Genomic DNA, 18,767 nt, shown 5'->3' with positions numbered 1-18,767 from the left:
AGAAACTATTAATAAAGAATTTTGCTAGAAATACTGATTTCTCCTTGCTTTTACAAAGTTTAGACCAACTCTCTGAAGTTAGGCTACTGGAATAAAATAAAGTTCAAAAGCTGTTTAGAAACTAAAATGTTTAGTGCTCTGGGGAAGGTTGATTTTATATAAAAATTAGATGTTCTTTCCCTTTTGTAAAACAGTAATTTTCGTGTTACTGCTGGCACTGAAGTCAGGGTCTTGAATTCTTGAGAGCTCAGCCCATAACAGTTGTAGGGCTGAGCTTTACTGCATCTCTTCCTGGAGCCTAAGTGCTCACAAAGGCATAAGGTTCACCACATTATGTTGCGGTGAAACTAATTTTTGTTTTTTACAGTGTCTCATTCCCCAGAAATTTTAAATTTGAAAAAGACTCAGGAAGAATCTTTACCAGAAAGAGGGCAATCTAAATACTAATACTTGGGGGTGGGGTGTGGGGGGGTGTGTGGGGTGTGTGGTGGTGTTTGTTTTAATAATATATAATAATCTTCAAATTTTATTTAATTTTGAGCAGTTAGTAGTAGCTAGTTATATTTCTGCAGTGCTGATGAATTACATAGTGCTCACTCAAGTGTTTCCCAAAACAGTTCAGGGTTCAGAATCAAATTTGCTCTTCTATTTCAGATTAAGGACATTGAAAAATAGCAGTAGACTGTCATGATTCAAACAGCATTTTACAGCCTTTGCAACCAAGAGAAAGGTAACGCTCCTATGCTTTTGCTGCTCTGTATCAGTGAACAGAAGTGTAAGAATCTGAACACAGAAAATATGCCCCTGCACGATGAAAGAGTAGATTCAGGGCGAGTTGTATCAAAGAGTATCAATGGCTGATGGGGGCAGTATGGAAATAAAAAACAAACTCTTCGTGTTAGTGACAGGACAAGAGGCAATGAGCACAACCTGACATACAAGACAGTCTGTTCAAACACAAAACCATTTTTACTGTGAGGGTGGTTGAAGGCTCTAACTTGTTGCTGAGGGAGGCTGTGGAGTCTCCATCCCCGGTGACAATCAAAGCCCACGGGACAAGGGTCTGAGCAACCTGCTTCAGCCAACCTTGCCCTGAGCAGTGAGATTGGACTAGAGCGTCTGCAGAGGCCCCTTCCAACCTCAACCATTCTGTGACCTGAAACTGTCCATAAAATGCACTACTTCATTGAGAAAAGACAGTCACAAAGATTAGCTTCAGAATTCTAGCCAGACCAGACAATGACCTTGAGGTAAGCTTAATAAAGATGCACATGTGCACACCGGGGTATCTCCTGTCATTAGCATGACAGTATCTCATAGTGATCCAGTACCTCGGTAACAAAGGAATGATACACGCATGCAAACTTTTTTTTTACCAGCTAAAAATTAAAGGGCCCATCTAGCTAAATAAAATCTTCAGTACGTTTCATGCCAATATAGTTAAATGGTTTGGGGTACCTGTGAGATCATCGCAGACACACTTAATGGCTCATCTACAAGTTTTAGCAGAGTTTCCTGCAGAGCTTTCATAGTGCTTTCTGCATCTGCAACACTGTTGGCCAATAACATGCATTCCAGAGGTTTTTACAGACAAAATGGCATTCCAACTTACCTTACCTGTCACATACTGGTGATGGTGATGTGTGTTTTTTTCTCTTGTAGTCTCTCCAGCTACAACAAGACGTGGCCCTGTGTTCACAGTGAAGGAATGCTGGCTCCAGTCAGCCCAGACATTGCAAAAAACGGTACTTTAATCATACTGCTGTCTGATAATAGACTCCTTGTACACAATTGCTCTCTAGTAATTTCAACTGTTGCTTTTAAGTCCAGTTCCTTCTGATCTTTTCTCACAAGTGGAAATTTTTTAAGTGGAAAATGCATACTCCTCTGGCAAGAGTTTTGAAAAATTCACTGTCTTCCTTTCACAAAGGGATGTTCCAGCAACTGCAGAGCAGAAGGGCGTTCATGCTGATCTCTGCATGGAGGATTTGAAAAATCAGTACATAAAATGAATATGCATGCCTGTGATGTAACTGTAAAACCTAAATGCAAACTTAGCCTTTCCCCCCCCCCCCTCATTTCTCCAGTCGTTACTCATTTTTGGTTCTTTTTGATAAAGGCAGGATTTATGGGAAGAGGCTGTTGGAATTTATGAATTATAAAACTCAAATATTTTATTATTACAGAAATCATTCTTTATTCCTCTAAATTCCCTGCAAAACTTTGAGTAATTCTGCTAGTGGGGCTGGTTCAGATGCATCAAAATTTGTTTAAGGAGGGTGACAATGATTTGTTTGATCTTGTGTCAGTCAGGCTGTTCTTTCATCTCCAATCAATGTCATGCATGTTAAGGACACCATATGGAATTACAGTACTGTAATTACAATATTGGCTTGCTAGAGCCAAGGACTTTTTCAACCCTCAATCTGGAGAAAAAAACAGGGGAAGGAGTAAAGGACACTGATTTTTTAAATAATAAACTAATGGGGAAGATGGGATAAGGGAGACGTTTATATTTAGGACATGATGAGATTGTATATTAAAACTTTGCTGCCACAGATGCATCCTAACTTTAGAAAAAGTAAATACTTCATTTGAAAAAGTAAATGCTTTACATCTCTGTTTCCTTCTGCCTATCAATTCCTTCTACTTTTTAGACACTGTTCTCTCTGAGGCAAAGTATATATAATATCATTATATACAGTTCACAGTTTTTCTGATTATTGTTACATGGTCCAGAGGAACAATTCTAACCCAGGAGTTAGAAACCAGTTTTTCTGCCTCCAAGACCATTGCCATACCCACTAAATAACATGCATCTCTCTAACGCTCAAATCTGGTCTTTAGAGACATGTAAAAGGCTGCTATTAATCTTATAAACACTACCCACAGAGGTCAGGAACTTAGCTCTTGAAATTGATAGTCCATTTAAACATCTAGGACAAAGCTGATACTTAAAACAAACACCACAAAAATAATTCTTATAATGGGTGAATGCTAGAGTTTTGGGTTTTTTATATAGAGAACTTTGTTTCAAACAAATTTCCTGAACTGCAGTGATAATAGATTTTTCTATTGCAGAAGATAATTAAGTGAAAGCTCTTTCATTTAGAATATTGTTCTCAAAACAACTTGCCTGACATAGGCTGCACTCAGTCAATGTGATGTTGGAACAGCAAGGCACGTCAAAGAAATTTGTCAAACATTTTGTCTAAAACTCAATGGTGCCGTGTTTTTGCATGAAAATTACAGGGAAAGTAAATAATGAGTATAAGGCCTACAAAATAGAATTTGTGAGGGGCTTTTTATATTGCTATAGAGCGTGAAGTTCTTTTATGTATGCTACTATTTAAAGGCTTTCCTAAAATGTTGAAAAACCCATGCATTTACAATAGGGTCATATGTACTGTGTAAGAGGTAACCTAAGCTCCCATCAGCAATCTCTACGATATGAACTACTTGCATTTTTCCTTTCACTTTTCAGTTAAATATCTACATACCTGGTTAAGCATGCATGCACAAAATCCACTGCTGTGCTGGAGAATCGATCAGGTAGGGAAGGCATCAGTCCTCTGTGGGCCCCAATATAGAACATGGCTGCTATCCTATCCATGGAAGCCAGGGGCGGTTTTCCTGTTGCCATCTCAAATACGGTGCAGCCAATGCTCCAGATGTCTGATTTTCTTCCATATCCAGATTCATTTATAACTTCTGGTGCCATCCAGTATGGAGTCCCATGCACAGACTTGAGCATCTCACTCTGTGTGCCACTGAGGCTTGCCCAAGCTAAACGCCTGGCACAGCCAAAGTCAATTAGCTTTACTATACCATTTGGCATGAGCATAACATTATTGCCTTTGATATCTCTATGTACCACACAATTGTCATGTAAATATGCAACCCCTTGTAGAATTTGTTTTGTATATTTACAAAGGACAATTTCTGGCAATGGACCAAAACGATTAAGAATACTAGAAAGTGAGCCACCAGGAACAAACTCCATGAAAATGCTTAAAATGTTGTCTTCCAGACTAGTTCCTAAATAAGTTACAATATTGACATGCTTCAATGTCTTCAGAAGATCAACTTCCTCATGAAACTTCTGATACTCCTTTTCTGTAGTGAGTTGATCTGATGTATCCAAAACAACCTGTTTTACAGCTATTAATTGTCCCTGGCTTGTCAGACCGCAGTATACCTACAATGAAACTAGCAATTATTAAAATGAAACATGAAATAAAACTGAGTATTTGCTTATTTTAAATAGTATCTTTGTGTTCATCATGTTTCATGTCTCATTGTATCACCCAAAACATTTGTTTGCTCAATAGGACAACAGCCAGTTACAAGGTAAGACGTAGCTCAAAGACAACCAGCACATCTCTTCAGATATTCAGACATTAACTTACTGTGCCATAGGCTCCCTTTCCAAGGACTTCACCTCTGGTCCACATGATAGGATCTTTGTTAGTTAAAGTGCTTCCTGGTAGTTTAGTAGATTCCTCAAAGTTTAGCAGGTCACTTTCTTCATTCGTTACCAAAAAGGCTTTACTGTAACTCTGCTTGAAAGATGATGGTCAGCGTGGGGAGAAAGCAGGGAGGAAAAGAAAGGCTTCATATTATCCTTACATTTTTTATAAGGAGTAATTTTTACCTGGTATGACTCTTCTCTATAGATTTTTGTCTATTAAAATTATTATATTTATAGAATGTCTATATTTAATATAATTTTTATATTATATATTTATTAAAATTGTATTTTATAAAATTCATATATTTAAAATATATATATATACACGCTCATTGACGACCTCATCAATACAATTGTTATACTAAGTAAGACTATATAAATATTTTCAAATATATATCACAATAGTGCATAAGCAGGAAATTACAGCATGACATCTTTTCCATAGACAGCAAAGCAGACAGAAGGAACACTTAAAAGAGCAGGAAATACACCTGCTTACTACATTTTTGTCACGTAGCTACAGTTTCTAAGCTGAAGGGTGAATATGACTATTGCCTTGCTCTAGGTAACGTATGTAACCCAAGTCTGATGAAAACAATTTGGACATGACTTCACAGGAGGAAGAGACTGCTTCTGAAAGATGGTAATAATTACTCCATCTAGCCATGGATCTCTCTAGGAGAATGAGAATGGAAGTATAATTGGCACCTGTGTCTGCAGAAGGATAAGGAATTGTATCAGCATGTACTGAAAAAAATTTCCTTATAAATTTGTAATTTAGATAGACAAAAAGCTAACAAGGCCAAGGGGAAGCAGTACAGGTAGATAAGCGCCTTAGTAGTGCAGGTTCTTAACTGACTTGGGAGCCAGAATCTAAGCCTCCTGAGCTTGAAGTTTTGATTAAACATTAATTAAACAGCCCCAAGTCTGTCAGATAAGACAATACTTGTAGTTCATACCAAGAAAAGTATCTGGTTGCACTCAGAGATTCAAGGAAATTGCCCTTTTGGATATCCAAGAACCATTTGTGGTATCTTTTCATATTCCTTAGATGTCAAGATGTCAAGAGCTTTTGCCTTGCCCCAGTACCTTTTTATACACGCTCTTCAGTTAAAATAGCCTCTCCTTTTTACTCACTACAATTTTTCAATGTATCTTGACCCACCCCGATAGCTATTCCTGTCATGCCTTAGTACCATCTGACTTTTGTCCTGACATGCAGCCTCTAACATGGGTATCCTCAAATGAGAACTGGAAGAATCAGTGGGCAGCTGGCCCAAGGAAAAGGGACTTGATCATTAACAAGCACAGATTTTCTATCTTTCATCCAAACTTGTGTAGAAGCATCAGTCAAAGGAGCTAGCAAGTTACAAGAAATTACTTTTACCTTCTCTAGAGGACTATTTTCTATAGCTCCAGCTCCATTCATCGTATTTTCTTGTTCTTTAGTATGTGTATTTTGCATTTTAGAACCTGATTTTTTTGTTTTTGAAGAGTTGATGTCTTTTTCTTCAAGCATTAGCAATTCTTTGGCCAGACAACAAAGCAACTCATCAGTCACATCCTTATTACCTGCCCAGGACAAAATATTTTTACTTGTCTGGCAACTGGGGTTTGTAACATTTTTTGTCTGAATCACTAAAGGCTGAGTCAATTCATTTGCCAAACCACTGTTCTGAGGTGTGTAAGCACAACTGTGATTTAATTTTTTTGCAGGGGATTGACACTCCAGTCTATCTGAAAAGGGCAATGCTTCACAATTATTTATAGACTCGAAAGAGACCTGGTCTGATTCCAGGCCTTTGCAGCCATCCACATCCACCTTGCACTGGGGTACACAAATGTTCTGGTCCGTTGCTAGTAGACTGCTACTTAGAGTAACACATTCTCTGTAGTATTTATCACTGAACTGGAGAAGATTCTGGCTACAGTTAGCAGCTCTCTGATGGCTGGATATATCTTGACTGTATAAAGACTGTTCCAAAGAAACTTCTTTAATAGTTGATAAATTTGAATCTGAAAAAACTTTACTTTGCTTAGTTGATTGTGAACGCTTTTCTAAAAACATAAGCTGACAACCTGTGTCTTCATGAAACAATGTCATGCTCCTTGAAGTGTTTATTGGAAAATCTGAATTGGAAGTTATTACATTATTTTGCTCCGTGTTGCTGTCACTCAACTTGGTGCTTCTGTCCTTTGTAATTAAACCTTTCTGCTTTTGTTTAGTGCCAGGTATGGTCCTTTTTGGCTTAGAATATGTTCTCTTTTGAGTATTTCTTACCTGACTGCTCTCTCTCCCTTTATTGCAGGTAGGTCTGCAGGTGCTAGCAGTGCATCTCCCAGATGGAGCAGAACAAACATCCCTATCAAATCTGTTCTCATGTTGATCAAGCTCACGCATGTGAGAATAGACAGGAGTTCCAAACATTTCATAAATACCTGGGCCTTTGTCATTTGAATTTATTTTCTTGAACATGTCACTGTATTTCAGATCTACAAAATCTGAAGCAGACTGTGCATGCAGTAGAGGAAGTGGAGTAACAGGTTTCTTTAAGATGACTGAATTTTTGCAGCTGGAGGAGAAATTTTGGTTTTTAAGTTTCTGAGCACTCTGAGCAAAATGGTCTTTGTGTGCTTGAGGGTTTTTTTTCTGATGTTTCAGGAAAGTCTCAGATTCCACATGTGGCAGTTCCAAAGACTTGGCATTACATTTTGTGGAATTCTCATCAGAAACAATTATGTCTTCAGATATCTTTTTCTTGCTACTCATTTTAGATTTTGATGCATATTTATTTCTATTTATCTTTATTTTACTTTTGTCATTTTCTTTGCGAGCAAGAATGTTGAAGCTCTGAGTAACATGAGGAGGCAGGCTACGAATGGCATTCTTTTTTGTGGCAGGTTGCTTAGAAATGTGTGGTTCCCTAGATGGTTCTTGTTCAGAGAACGTAACATGAACAACAGGTACAAGCTCACTTTGATCTTTTGCAGTTGCTTCTGACATTGCTTCTTTTTCCACTTCAAATTCAGAAAGACAAATGCTGTTTTCTGTCTGTTTTCCAGAAGGATCTTGCTCTTCTGCTCTGGCAAATACTGCAGCTACAGAATTATCTTCTAGGGCAGAGTAAACCTCTATCACTTCATTTTTACAGGAAGAATCTAAATCATGATTGTCAAGCACAAAGTTTGCACTCTCGGCATCTTCATGTGGTCTATAATCCCATATGATCTCTGGAGCATTTCCTGCTTCCAGACCAGTTCTACAGCAAGTCCCTGCTCTTCTTTCCTCATTGCCAGCTCTTGAGGCATCTCTGTTGCTTGACATTGTAATTGTTGTCTGAGCTGTAAATATTCCACAGTTTATCAGAGTATTATTTGAGCTCAAGTAGGGATGACTATCATCATAAAAACTGGCTTGGATCATGAGATCTAAGTTCTTACAAGCCACTGAAAGCTGGTACTTCATCTGGTCATTCTTTTCAGTATTGGTAGCTTCCCTCCATTTTAAATTGCTTTGAATTTCTTCTTTCTTGTTGCTGGAGTACTTATAATAGTTAGTCATGCTGAAGTAGCACAGGTCTTTCATTGGAGTGAACTTAGCAGAAAGAGTAGCCACAATTAGGTCTGATGACTTTTCAATGTACCTTTTTAATAGATTGTCTAACTGATACTGATAAAATGTAGTAACTGTCTTTATAGGCTGAGCAATAGAGTTCATAATCAGAATATTTCTGATGTTGGTATTTTCATTGACAGTATTATCCTCTAGAGGAGCAAGATGAATTGTTCTTACAGGCAGAAATGTCACTGGTGGCAAATGAAACTGTAATTTCCATAAAAAACATTAATAATGGACTACACAACAGACACAGGTAAAGTATAATCACTAAGAACCAAGCAGACTAAGAAAATAAATCAGAAAAGAATTATTCTTTTATATATTCCCAGATTTAACCTAATAGGAAGTGTAATATCAAAACCCTAAGAAAATACATCAATTTTCTCACATCCAGAATTATTTCTAAGTATTTCATGGTACAGAAAGTGGGATCCTTTGCTATAAGGCACAAGTCATTCTCCATGATTTAAAAATAATAAGCTTTGTCCACACATACAAATAATCTTGTCAGTTATTAATTATGTTTTACGCCATGTAGCATGTTTGCTAAAGGAATTCAAAGGCTGGTCAGTGGCTTCATGTGCCAAAGTTTCTTTCTTGCTGTGCTCTTTCACTGAATGAGCACGCCATGCTTACACTGGTATATAAAGTCTTTTTATGTAAACCTCCAAAGTGTGCTGACACTATATTCCCAACGGAACTAGATCTCGTGTAAGCTATTTTTAAAAAGCAAAAGGTAGACTATTATAACAGAATGCTATTTTTATCCCTAGAGAAAACAATTCTTACAAATTATTTATAGGGTTTAAAAGAATTATTATAAATCTAAGGATACAGATTTTCCATATGTTTAGTGTGGTTTTATGAAATTCCATAAACCATATTATATGGGCCACAGATTTAGCTCACAGAGTTTTAAGTACTTTGGAAGAGTACTTAAAGTCTGCACTTCACTTTGAGTGAAGTTAAACAGATAGCTACCCAAAGGGCATTTTTATATGGCAGCTAACATAGAAGCTGGTGTGGGGGGGATGTATTTTATTATTCCTCCCTTTCTCCTTCTTTTTCCATCCCTTTAGTTCAAAAGTACCATATATCTTTGAAAGAGTACAGATCTGAGAATTTGAGTACTTTGTTGTGATTATTCAGATGAACAGTGAGAATAATTTTCTGAAAATAATATTTCTGTTCTTTATTTTATAGGAAATGGAGAAAAAATAAGCTTGGATATACCATATATTTTTATGCAATTGAATGCAATAGAAACAATCACAGAGTCATATGCTCTGAGTACTCATTTGCATGTCTATATTCAACATCAGTTTGCAATCTGCAGGAAATTTTGGCTTGCATTCCAAGGCAAACTGAGGTTTGAATGTGCCAGGAAAAGCAATGTGTGATGGTTTGAAATTTACAGTTCTGAAGGCTTTGTCTAGCCTGCATGGCATTAATATGAATGCTCAGTTTATCCCAGATTATATGCCTCTACAAATCATCAGAGCCTAAGACATGAAATAAAGCTGCACTAAATCACACTCAGGTCAGCTAAATTGTTTTTCTCACACATTTCCCTCTATTTGAAATGTTTTTTTTCCATAGCCCTTTTTATGATCTTCTGTCAGAACTCTTGCTATTACTGCTATACTTCATTTTTTTCCTATGAACACTGTTGCATTCTGTAGTGGGTGCACTAAAGTATACAGCTGGTTCAATTAGTCAAGTCTTTTGTGCAAAGAGCTATTAATTAATATTTATAAAGACTAAATTATCTTTTTTCTAAGTACAGTATATTTGATTTTTTGTAACTTTTAAGGCTCATGGTGTGTCAAGGACTGATACATGTAAAATTGCTAGCTTTTTTATAAGTACAAAAGTTTTTTCAGGAATCCTATTTACACTTATCACAACATTTCATGTCAGGTATGTCTTTTCTTAAAATCTTACTTCTGTTTCCTAGCACAATAAATTTCAGCAGGCATCTAATCTCAAGACTGTTCTTCAATTCAGCTTCAAATTTAAATTACCACTCAATACAAGAAAGTTGTAATTATAAATTTGGCAAAACTAGACATCTAACATGTTTAACATATAGCATGTGCATACTTTAACTTACGGATTTCTATTTTTAAAGTTTTTATATCTTTTTGAGCTTCCAACCCTTTATCCTCAAAAATCCCTGATGTAACACCTTACTGACAAATTGTTGATATACATCTGAAGATTTGCTGACACACATACACATATATAAAATATATATAAAAATATTTCATGTTCATCAAAAAAACCCCAAGCACTACACAGAGGAAACTACTTACACTTCTGTATTTCTATTTTAAAGATTTTGAAAGCATATAATACTTCTAACGGTGTTCAGTTTTATACATAATACCATCTCACCTCAGATCTCCTGTTCCTGTTTTTTAATGTTGTTATATTTAGCCCTTAAAAAAAAAAAAAAAAAAAAAGTTAGTTTGAGTTCTTAAACAGACTACAATTTTTCATTTATAAATTAATTTCAAACTGTAGGGTTCTGGGGACCAAGAATCTGTCTGATGTGTTGTTGCAGAACTGCTATAAATCTGCTACGCAGAAAAAGTTTGTAAGTTGAAATTTAATTGTAATACTGAACTTTTCAATTCCATTTTCTATAGAAAGCTATAAAATACAATAATTTTCAAATACTTTAATTATTTAAGCAAATATTTCTCCTCAATTTCAGATGCTTGTTATTTTCAATATGTGGCTAATAATATTGCCAGTATGAGGAAAAAAGTGAAAGGGATGCCATCATAGCCCCACTCCAGCTACAGAAAATTACTTTGCGTTTTGTGGGCTCAGTTTTACTATAGAGAGTAACAGGAATGGTGAGGTCTGTCATTGCTTCTTCATCTCCTTCATTCTGCAAATACAGACACACATATAATTAAAGAAGAGGGTCAACATGACTGAAGTCTACTTTACGTGAAGAAGTCAAACAGACATAAACACAAAGTTTAAAGTAAAAGGACCTCTAAGGCTTTGCCATCTAATTTGATAATCAATTTATAACTTTTAAATAAAGTTGTGAGTTTAAAAATTGAACTTACTTTGTTGTATTTGTGCTTTTATTATCTGAAAAGCATCTAAATCCATAAATGATATTGAAACGTTGGATTCTGGGCATGAGGCCTGTAGCAGAAAGCTGAAGTCAAAGCCATGCCCTACGATCTTTTTCTTCAGGAAGAAAGGTAAAGAAGTGTGATGTCTCATCTGTAATGCTAACTGATTTTTAGGTGGAAAACATGCCACTTGTTGATCTGGCCATGGTCTGGATTTTGGTGGTATTGTGCTAAAAGGCAAAACCAAAAAAACAAAACTGTGAAAATAAGTGGAAGAAGCCTACTCAGTTCAGATAATCATATGACTGGAGAATAATGTGAACAAGAAGTTTGTAAGATCCAAGAATGCCAAAGTATGTTTTCTTTCTTCATCCATCTGGGAAATTGTGGCTCTCATTGGAAGCATCCGACTGCAATGCCAGAGACTGACTACAAGGGAGAATGAATGACAAACAATGTAAACCGAGCAACAGCAGGAATGGGAAAACATATTGCCCACCTTCACCTTTTTGACAAAAACTGATTGCTTCCAGTGTGTATTTTTTATGAATCATCAGGAAAGGATGTCAGAAGTATTCTGAAGACCAGATGTGCCTTTGTTATTTATAAAATATGCTATGGCCTGCCTGAAAGAATAGAGGCTGTGTGAGCAAGCCTCAGATTTCTGCCAACTAGTTTCTGAAGAACGAAAAATCCAAATATGGAAAAAAATAAATACTGTGGCTGAAAAAGAGGTACAGAAAGGTAGCGTAAGTTAATCTTGAAGCTGCATGCAAAATAATTGTCTGGTTTTAACAAGTCAAATGCTGACGTAAAACCATATACCATATGTTTTTTCATATTGTACCTAATAATTTGTTCCTGCGGTGCAATATTGTGCCTCCAGCAGCGGCCAATAATTGAGGTTGGGAAGACAGAAACAGTACACAACATATATAGCTGGATCTAACATCTGGCACTGAGGATTCTTACTCATAGACTACTACCTGCTTTGTCTCCATTTTTTCATACACAACTGCTAATTAAATATTAATACTAACCTGGTTTCTCCTAGAGCTTTGTGTGGCTGATGCATTTCTTTCATTAGCTTATCTGCATTCTGAAGAGCAACACCACTTCCACAACCTGCAACAATACAGTAGTATTTGCATAAAAGCAGTATAATTCACTGACCAGTAACACAATGCAAATGCAGTTATTTTTGGACATTAAAATATTTTAAAGAAATACAGGAAGTAACTTTCAGGAAAAAAAAAAAAAAAGCGCTCATGTTTCATTTGTATAAGATACCTATACATAATTCCTGTTACATTTTTGGAAATGTGAATGCATAAATCTGAATTTTTTTAGTTATTTAGGTAAGTGTATTAATTCAATGTATTATAAAAGCAAAGAACATCTAAAAAAAAAATCCACTTACAACTCCTATTTCAGTAGAACAGAAATGTAAGAAAAATATTGACAGAAACTCTGCAAAAGTAGAACATTTAAAAATAGGAAAACTATTAAAACCAAAACAAATCTCAGAACTTTTTAAAGGTGGAAAATAACTCTGAGTTTGATGTCAGATTTTTTTGTGGTTGCTTGGTTTTGACAAGTAGCCAGATTTTCAGTTAATATTGTCCTTTTTCTTCTTCAAATTCCACATTACACTTCATGCATATAAATTTTCATTAGACTACCTTCTTTGTTTCTCCTCATATTTTGTTCATTGTCAGACATACTGTCCTTAGATGTATTAAGGTCCAGAAACCTGAAAAAAAGTTTCATTAATTGATTTCCAATACACATGTACGAAGCAGTACTTTATATTTCACTATTTCAGAGCCATAAGAAGGACAAAAGAAATATTTTTAAAGTACTTGAAATTATTAAAAATGTTATAATTTAACAACATCCAATGTCCTCTCCTGCGAATACACAGAACCAAATGGTTCAGACAGTTTTTATTGCTAAAAACTCAACATATGCGATGTTCAATAAGACATGAAAGCTATCAGTATTATTTTGCTGATATCATCCTCACTGTTGGACCAGAAAATCAACACTTCACATTTGGGAGATAACTGCATTTTTAACATATTACTGAGAAACCAAATCTGAATTAAATGTGTATCTTTCTCTACTAGGTCAAAACTATCTCTCAGCTGAAGAGGTTCAACATCCAAAACTTTCTCAGCACAGAATAGCTTGTACTCTCCAGCCTCAACAAATCTCTTTGATAGCTTATTCCAAAAAAATGGGAAGTCAACTGCAATATTTTTATAAATTTCAGAAAATTATGTAATTTACTTTGTAAATAATTTTTAAGTATCTTGAGAAATAACTGGCCCATAATACAGTCTAGTTTTAAACATATGTTCAAAACTTAGCTGGGCACTTTTCTCTACAGAGCCAGTGCATCCAGACTGATTTGACTGAAAACATTAACAAAAATGTCATTGACAGCAACAAGGTATAAATTTCATGCTTTATCTCAGACCTATTATAAATTCATAAATATATAAATGGCAATATATTCTCTCAGAATATTCACAAAGGTAAATTTTTTAGGCGTTTAAAATGTTTAGACCTTACACGAAAAATAACTAGCCATTATATTTTTGCCTTTGAATTCCTGTGACCTGTGCCAGGCATCTGACTGAATTTGACATAACCAAGAGTCACTAGTCGAGACAAGAGTTAGCCTATTAACTTACTGGTAGTATACTTTTGTTTCTTACTTAAAACTATTGTATTGTCAGAAACACTTTCTTAACCATAAGCGTACCTTTTTTGAGCACCTTAGTACCTCTGTATGTTTAGAAAAATATATTATTTAAGTATTAAATTTATAAACCCAAAACTCTTTAAAACATTGAATTAGTATTACAGACATTAGCTATTTTAACTCCTGGTTGTTGAGAGACACAACAGTAGCTCAAGGAAATGAATAACAGCTATCCATGTACCATCTGTAGTCTGGCACTGTACACTGCTGGCCTTCTATGAGGGTATATGAGCTCTCTACGCCTGTGTGGGAGGCTTGAAAGAGACTGCCATCAGGATTCCCAACTAACGCTTTGATACCTTTAGAGATCAGTTTTCCAACCTTGAAACATTCCATATAGAGATAAACTCATTGATAAATAATCACTTGCATATTCAAAGTTATGCTTTTACAGTATTTCTAAATTCAGGCAGAAACAGAAGTAAGAATAATGTTCATTGTGAGTACTCATGCCTTGTATTTGCAGTTTAGCATAATAGGATTTTCAGTGAGATTTACAAGCCCACAACAGCAAAGTCAAACATTTTAAAAAAATTAAAACAGCGAGTATTTCTCTCTTTGGACACTTATTTTCTACACCTTATGTTAACAATTCTATGCAGAAGTAACAGTAGATAGCTATGTGCTCATCCAAACTGGCAGCAAAGTCATAGTCTACAATGCAGGTTGTATGAAAGTAGTTTAGTGGCAGTGGAATTTAATACTACAGTTCCTGCAGAAAAAAACATACTTGGGGAAACTCAGACATCTGGTAGTTCCGTTACTGACTTCAGTGGGACCGAGATTTCACAATGGCTCAGATCTTAAAGCATACGCCTGTGAAGCAGAGCACATAGATTCTTTTCTCACACCTAGCACAGATGCTTGCATCCTCTTACAAACTTATCTGAGCTCTGTAAATCTTAACATAGAAAGAAAACATGCTAATCATCTAAATGTATAAAGTGTTTAAATACATTAATTCAGAGGAGCTTATTTATTTTTGAGATTGCTTCAGAAGTAAAACACAGTATGTATTTTGAATTAATTATACTGTTCATTTAAAACTCTGTGTCTACTGCCTCTGTATTCCTAGCTGTAGCTGATCTAAATGGTGGGTTTTTTTCTGAAGAAAATTGTATCTTCTGGTAAAAAAAATTAAAGCTGACAGTTGTTGAAAAACACTGAAAAGATCAAAATAGATTAACCCCCTCCCCACATTTTAAATTGGAAATGCCACCATGGTGATTTTAAGTTTTAATGTTATTTCATATGACTATTACCCCCTATGTTGTATCATCTCTAAGGCATTACTGAATTCCCACAGTGGGAACAAGCTGTGCCCAAACATTGCTTTCTCCAGATAAAGATGCTTTTACTAGTCTTTACCCTTAATTAGGAAACTGTAATAAACCTTTCCCACAACTAATCAGCCATAGCTGTGGGAAAGGAGCTAGCTGTCACCCTCCTGGTTAATATAGCTATGTGTGGGCAATATTGATCCTGTTTACAGTTAACACTATTCCTGAATATGGTGACTAAGTGTTCTGTGAGCTGTTTTAGGATTACAAAAACATCAACCCTTTTTTCTAAAATTAAACTCAAAGAATAACAATACCATAAGAAGATAGTAGCATAAACAATCACAAATTGCAGACTCTTAAAGTGACATGAAAGAGTGGAATCAAAGGATTTGAAGAGTTGAAATTCTAGACAGATAACTCTTAAAATAAAATTAATTTAAATTAATAGTTTTGATGGATTTGGGGCTCTTTCTGAAAAACATAATGAACTGTTTCTCAAGTGACAAGAACACATAAGGTAAAGACAGTGAATTGAAATGAATAAAAGAAAATATGAATATTAGTTAATATCTGTATTAAAATGTTTCCCAGTGTCTTTATAATTTAATAACTTATAGTTTTAAAAACCCCATAAAATACATAAGCTATTGTACATAAAATAAATAAGATATTGTCAAATATCTCATGTGTGTGAATGTACATGAATGAATATGAATATACATTTAAACATATACAAATAACAGTGTCAGATTCTTACACTGGATGACTCTGGGTGTTAGAGAGGAATATTATGAAGTCCATAATGGAAAATTATGTAATAATATGCCTATAAGGATTTTTTTCCTACTAGGTAATCAAGAAGTATGTAATATGACAATTTATATCTTTTACATATGTATATTGCTGCTAATTTTATTGAACAGGGTCTAACTTTTTACACAGCATAAATATTTTAATCCTTCTTGAATCAGGTGAAATGTTCTGTTGTACTGACATAATTGATATAACGTGGCAGTGGATTCTCCTATTCAGCTGTGTAAGAAATACATATTCTGTCCATTTAAAACAATTATCTTTCAAAAAAAGTTTCCATTTTCTTGCATTTGCATCTTCAGTTTAATTTGCTCAATACATTCTCCCCTCACACAAAAATATTATATAACCACCACATACATGTTACCAAATTAATCTGGTTTAGAACCTAATTTATATGGCAGGCTAAAAAGAAGGGGTTTTTTTTTAGAAAATCATGTTTATGTTCATTAAATCCAAAGATAGGCAGAACTATGAAAAATAGGGCACCTAGTGGCTCTTATGTTGCTGATTTCTCTATAAAATTTTATTTTCTCTGTTTCTTTCCTCACATGCATATTTTTACTGCATTGCTTGTTCTTACTTGACTCAACTGAATAAAATACTGTTTTATACATCTTCCGCACTTAATAGTACATAACCTTTTCAACACTCATCAATTTTATTACAAGTTATTCCTAACAGCAATCTTGGGTACTACCCCAGCGATGGTTTTGGTTTGGTTGTTTGGGTTTTATTTTGAGTTACCTCATAAATTCCTATTCTTAATTTATGCATAAATACCTTTTTTTTTTTTTTTTTTTTTTTTCATCTGCAGCTGAGCTCAGGGTTCTCAGTAGTACTACTAACGTATGGGGGAAAACCCAGCTCATATCAAAGTACTACCAATTGTAAGATGTATGTAACAAATGGAAAGTAACAATCAATGTAGCTGCCTGTCCATAAAGAACTGTTCCATTTCAAAGTTACAACAGAGGTCAGTGGAAATCAAAGGCCTATGTGGCCTTTGTTGGTTTCAGTAGCATGTTGTCACTCAATACTGCTAGTCAGGAAGATAATTAGGCTTTCGTTACTGATTCTATCAGCAAAAAATACAATTACTTGGAAGCATACAGCAGCCTTCCCAAGAGACTCATGCATTTACCCTAGATTAAATTAATTTTTATAACTATTTTATATAACACTTTTTATCTGAGGAATGTGCATTATTTTATAACTATGTAACAGCCAGGCATCAGACAGTACTGTCATTCTTAGTTTACAGAAGAGGAAACAGATAGAGGAAATCTGAATGACCTATAGCTGATGACCAAGGTCATCCAATGAACTGTGCCAAAGTAGCTATAGAAGTCTCTTGGTTTCTCGTTCTTATGTTAAACACCAGATAATCCATTAAAATGTTTATCCCATTATATTAGTCTGTAAAGAGTCATATTACATGGTGAACTTCTCCAAACCTAAATTTTTTGGGGGGGATACACACAAACCCCCTTCAAAATAATAACTGAAAAGGTTCTATAAAACGGCATAAACAAGATCTTACCTGGTGCTTCAGTAGTGAAGTGTAAAAGAGGCACAGCAACCCAACGAGTAGGTTCAGAGCATTTTTAGCTCACAGATGTCTTCCTTTGCTGGACAGCAAGGAATTCAAACAGTAATTACATATACTTTGATTTTATTTTTGGCGTGTTTTTCTTAGTGCGGAGCACGTAGTAGTAATTCCTGAGGCAGACTCTTGTGCAGGCAAATTTTCCTGGCAGCTCCGGCTACACGAGGCTGTTGAGTTTACACGGTGTTGCCGAGGCAACTCCCCCCTCCCGGGGGGCATTTTGCTTGGAGGAGTTTAATTCAAAGAGCAGTAACGACCTAGGAAGACAAACACAGTTGAACCAAGGGGTAGCATTTTAAGTCCTAATCACAAGACAGCTCTCCCAGCACTCAAAGCAAAGCATATTTCTCTGTTCTATTTCCATTTATACTTTTAGTTCCATATCTATTTCTACGTGATTTTAGCTGTGCATTCAGTCCCCTCACCTAAACACTCCCCATTACTCGTGAATAGTTTACCTCCTTTTCTCCTTTTTGGCAGTCTTAAACAGCAGACTTCAAGGATTTTATTTTTTATTTTTTATTTTTTTTAAAAGTAGCAGATTATGCTAAGGGGGAAGAAAGGATAAAAGAGGTACAGTAGAGTCGGGCTCAAGCTGAATTGGAGGGTTTTGAAGGGAACTATTTTGCTGGATGCCAGAAGGCATCCTGGATACCGCCGAGTTGCACAAGCAAGAGGGGGCACCAGGAACGCCAGGCCTGGGGGACACCTCAGCTCCCGGCTGGCTGAAGGAGGGTGTATTACTCCTACATTTACAGTTACCCCGCACAACCGGCCCCGCGGTGACAAGCTGCGGCGGCAGTCCCGCCCCGGTACCCCGGAGACACGGCCACCCAGCCGTTAAGTCACTCCGTTTACTCCTTGAAGGAGCCGGAAAGTCTCCGGGATCAACTCGCGCCCTCAGCTTCACCCCGCCGTGAGGTAATGGCCGCAGCGGGCGTCTCCTCGGCAGCGCCCGTGAGGCACTCCGGCCCGCCGCCAACGCGGGAGGGCCGCCCGGGTGTCCCCTCCCACGGAGGCTGCGGGGAAGGTCCCCCAGGGGATGGGGTGACGCCACCGCCACCGCGGCGGGAGCCGGTCCGTGAGGGAGCCGCGACCGGGCGG

The 18,767-nt window shown here is 36.3% G+C and overlaps 1 protein-coding gene across 1 annotated transcript; it reads right to left on the bottom strand.

Moving 5' to 3' along the window:
- Positions 1-1,504: 1,504 nt before the first annotated feature.
- On the bottom strand, positions 1,505-17,723 carry MAP3K19 (mitogen-activated protein kinase kinase kinase 19). The gene is made up of 9 exons (XM_074910743.1): positions 17,598-17,723; positions 12,871-12,941; positions 12,229-12,313; positions 11,177-11,418; positions 10,488-10,531; positions 5,859-8,294; positions 4,410-4,559; positions 3,501-4,198; positions 1,505-1,975 (listed from the first exon to the last, which is right to left on the bottom strand). Exons 2-9 carry the CDS (start codon positions 12,908-12,910, stop codon positions 1,909-1,911), a joined length of 3,762 nt encoding a protein of 1,253 aa, XP_074766844.1. The 5' UTR covers positions 12,911-12,941; positions 17,598-17,723; the 3' UTR covers positions 1,505-1,908.
- Between the last annotated feature and the right edge of the window lie 1,044 nt (positions 17,724-18,767).

This window comes from Athene noctua, chromosome 7 (genome assembly GCF_965140245.1).
Source record: "Athene noctua chromosome 7, bAthNoc1.hap1.1, whole genome shotgun sequence".
In the NCBI taxonomy this organism is placed as follows: domain Eukaryota; kingdom Metazoa; phylum Chordata; class Aves; order Strigiformes; family Strigidae; genus Athene; species Athene noctua.
The sequence above is the reverse complement of the archived record's forward strand: the minus strand, read 5'-3'. Positions and strand labels throughout refer to the sequence as shown.

Bases quoted from the DNA above. Each gene is read 5' to 3' on its own strand.
- MAP3K19 (XM_074910743.1), bottom strand. From the start codon at position 12,910: ATGTCTGACAATGAACAAAATATGAGGAGAAACAAAGAAG. The intron at 11,419-12,228 runs GTTAGTATTAAT...TTTGCCTTTTAG, and splicing joins AAAGCTCTAGGAGAAACCAG to CACAATACCACCAAAATCCA. The intron at 10,532-11,176 runs GTAAGTTCAATT...TTTTTTTTTAAG, and splicing joins AAAAGCACAAATACAACAAA to GGCTAAATATAACAACATTA.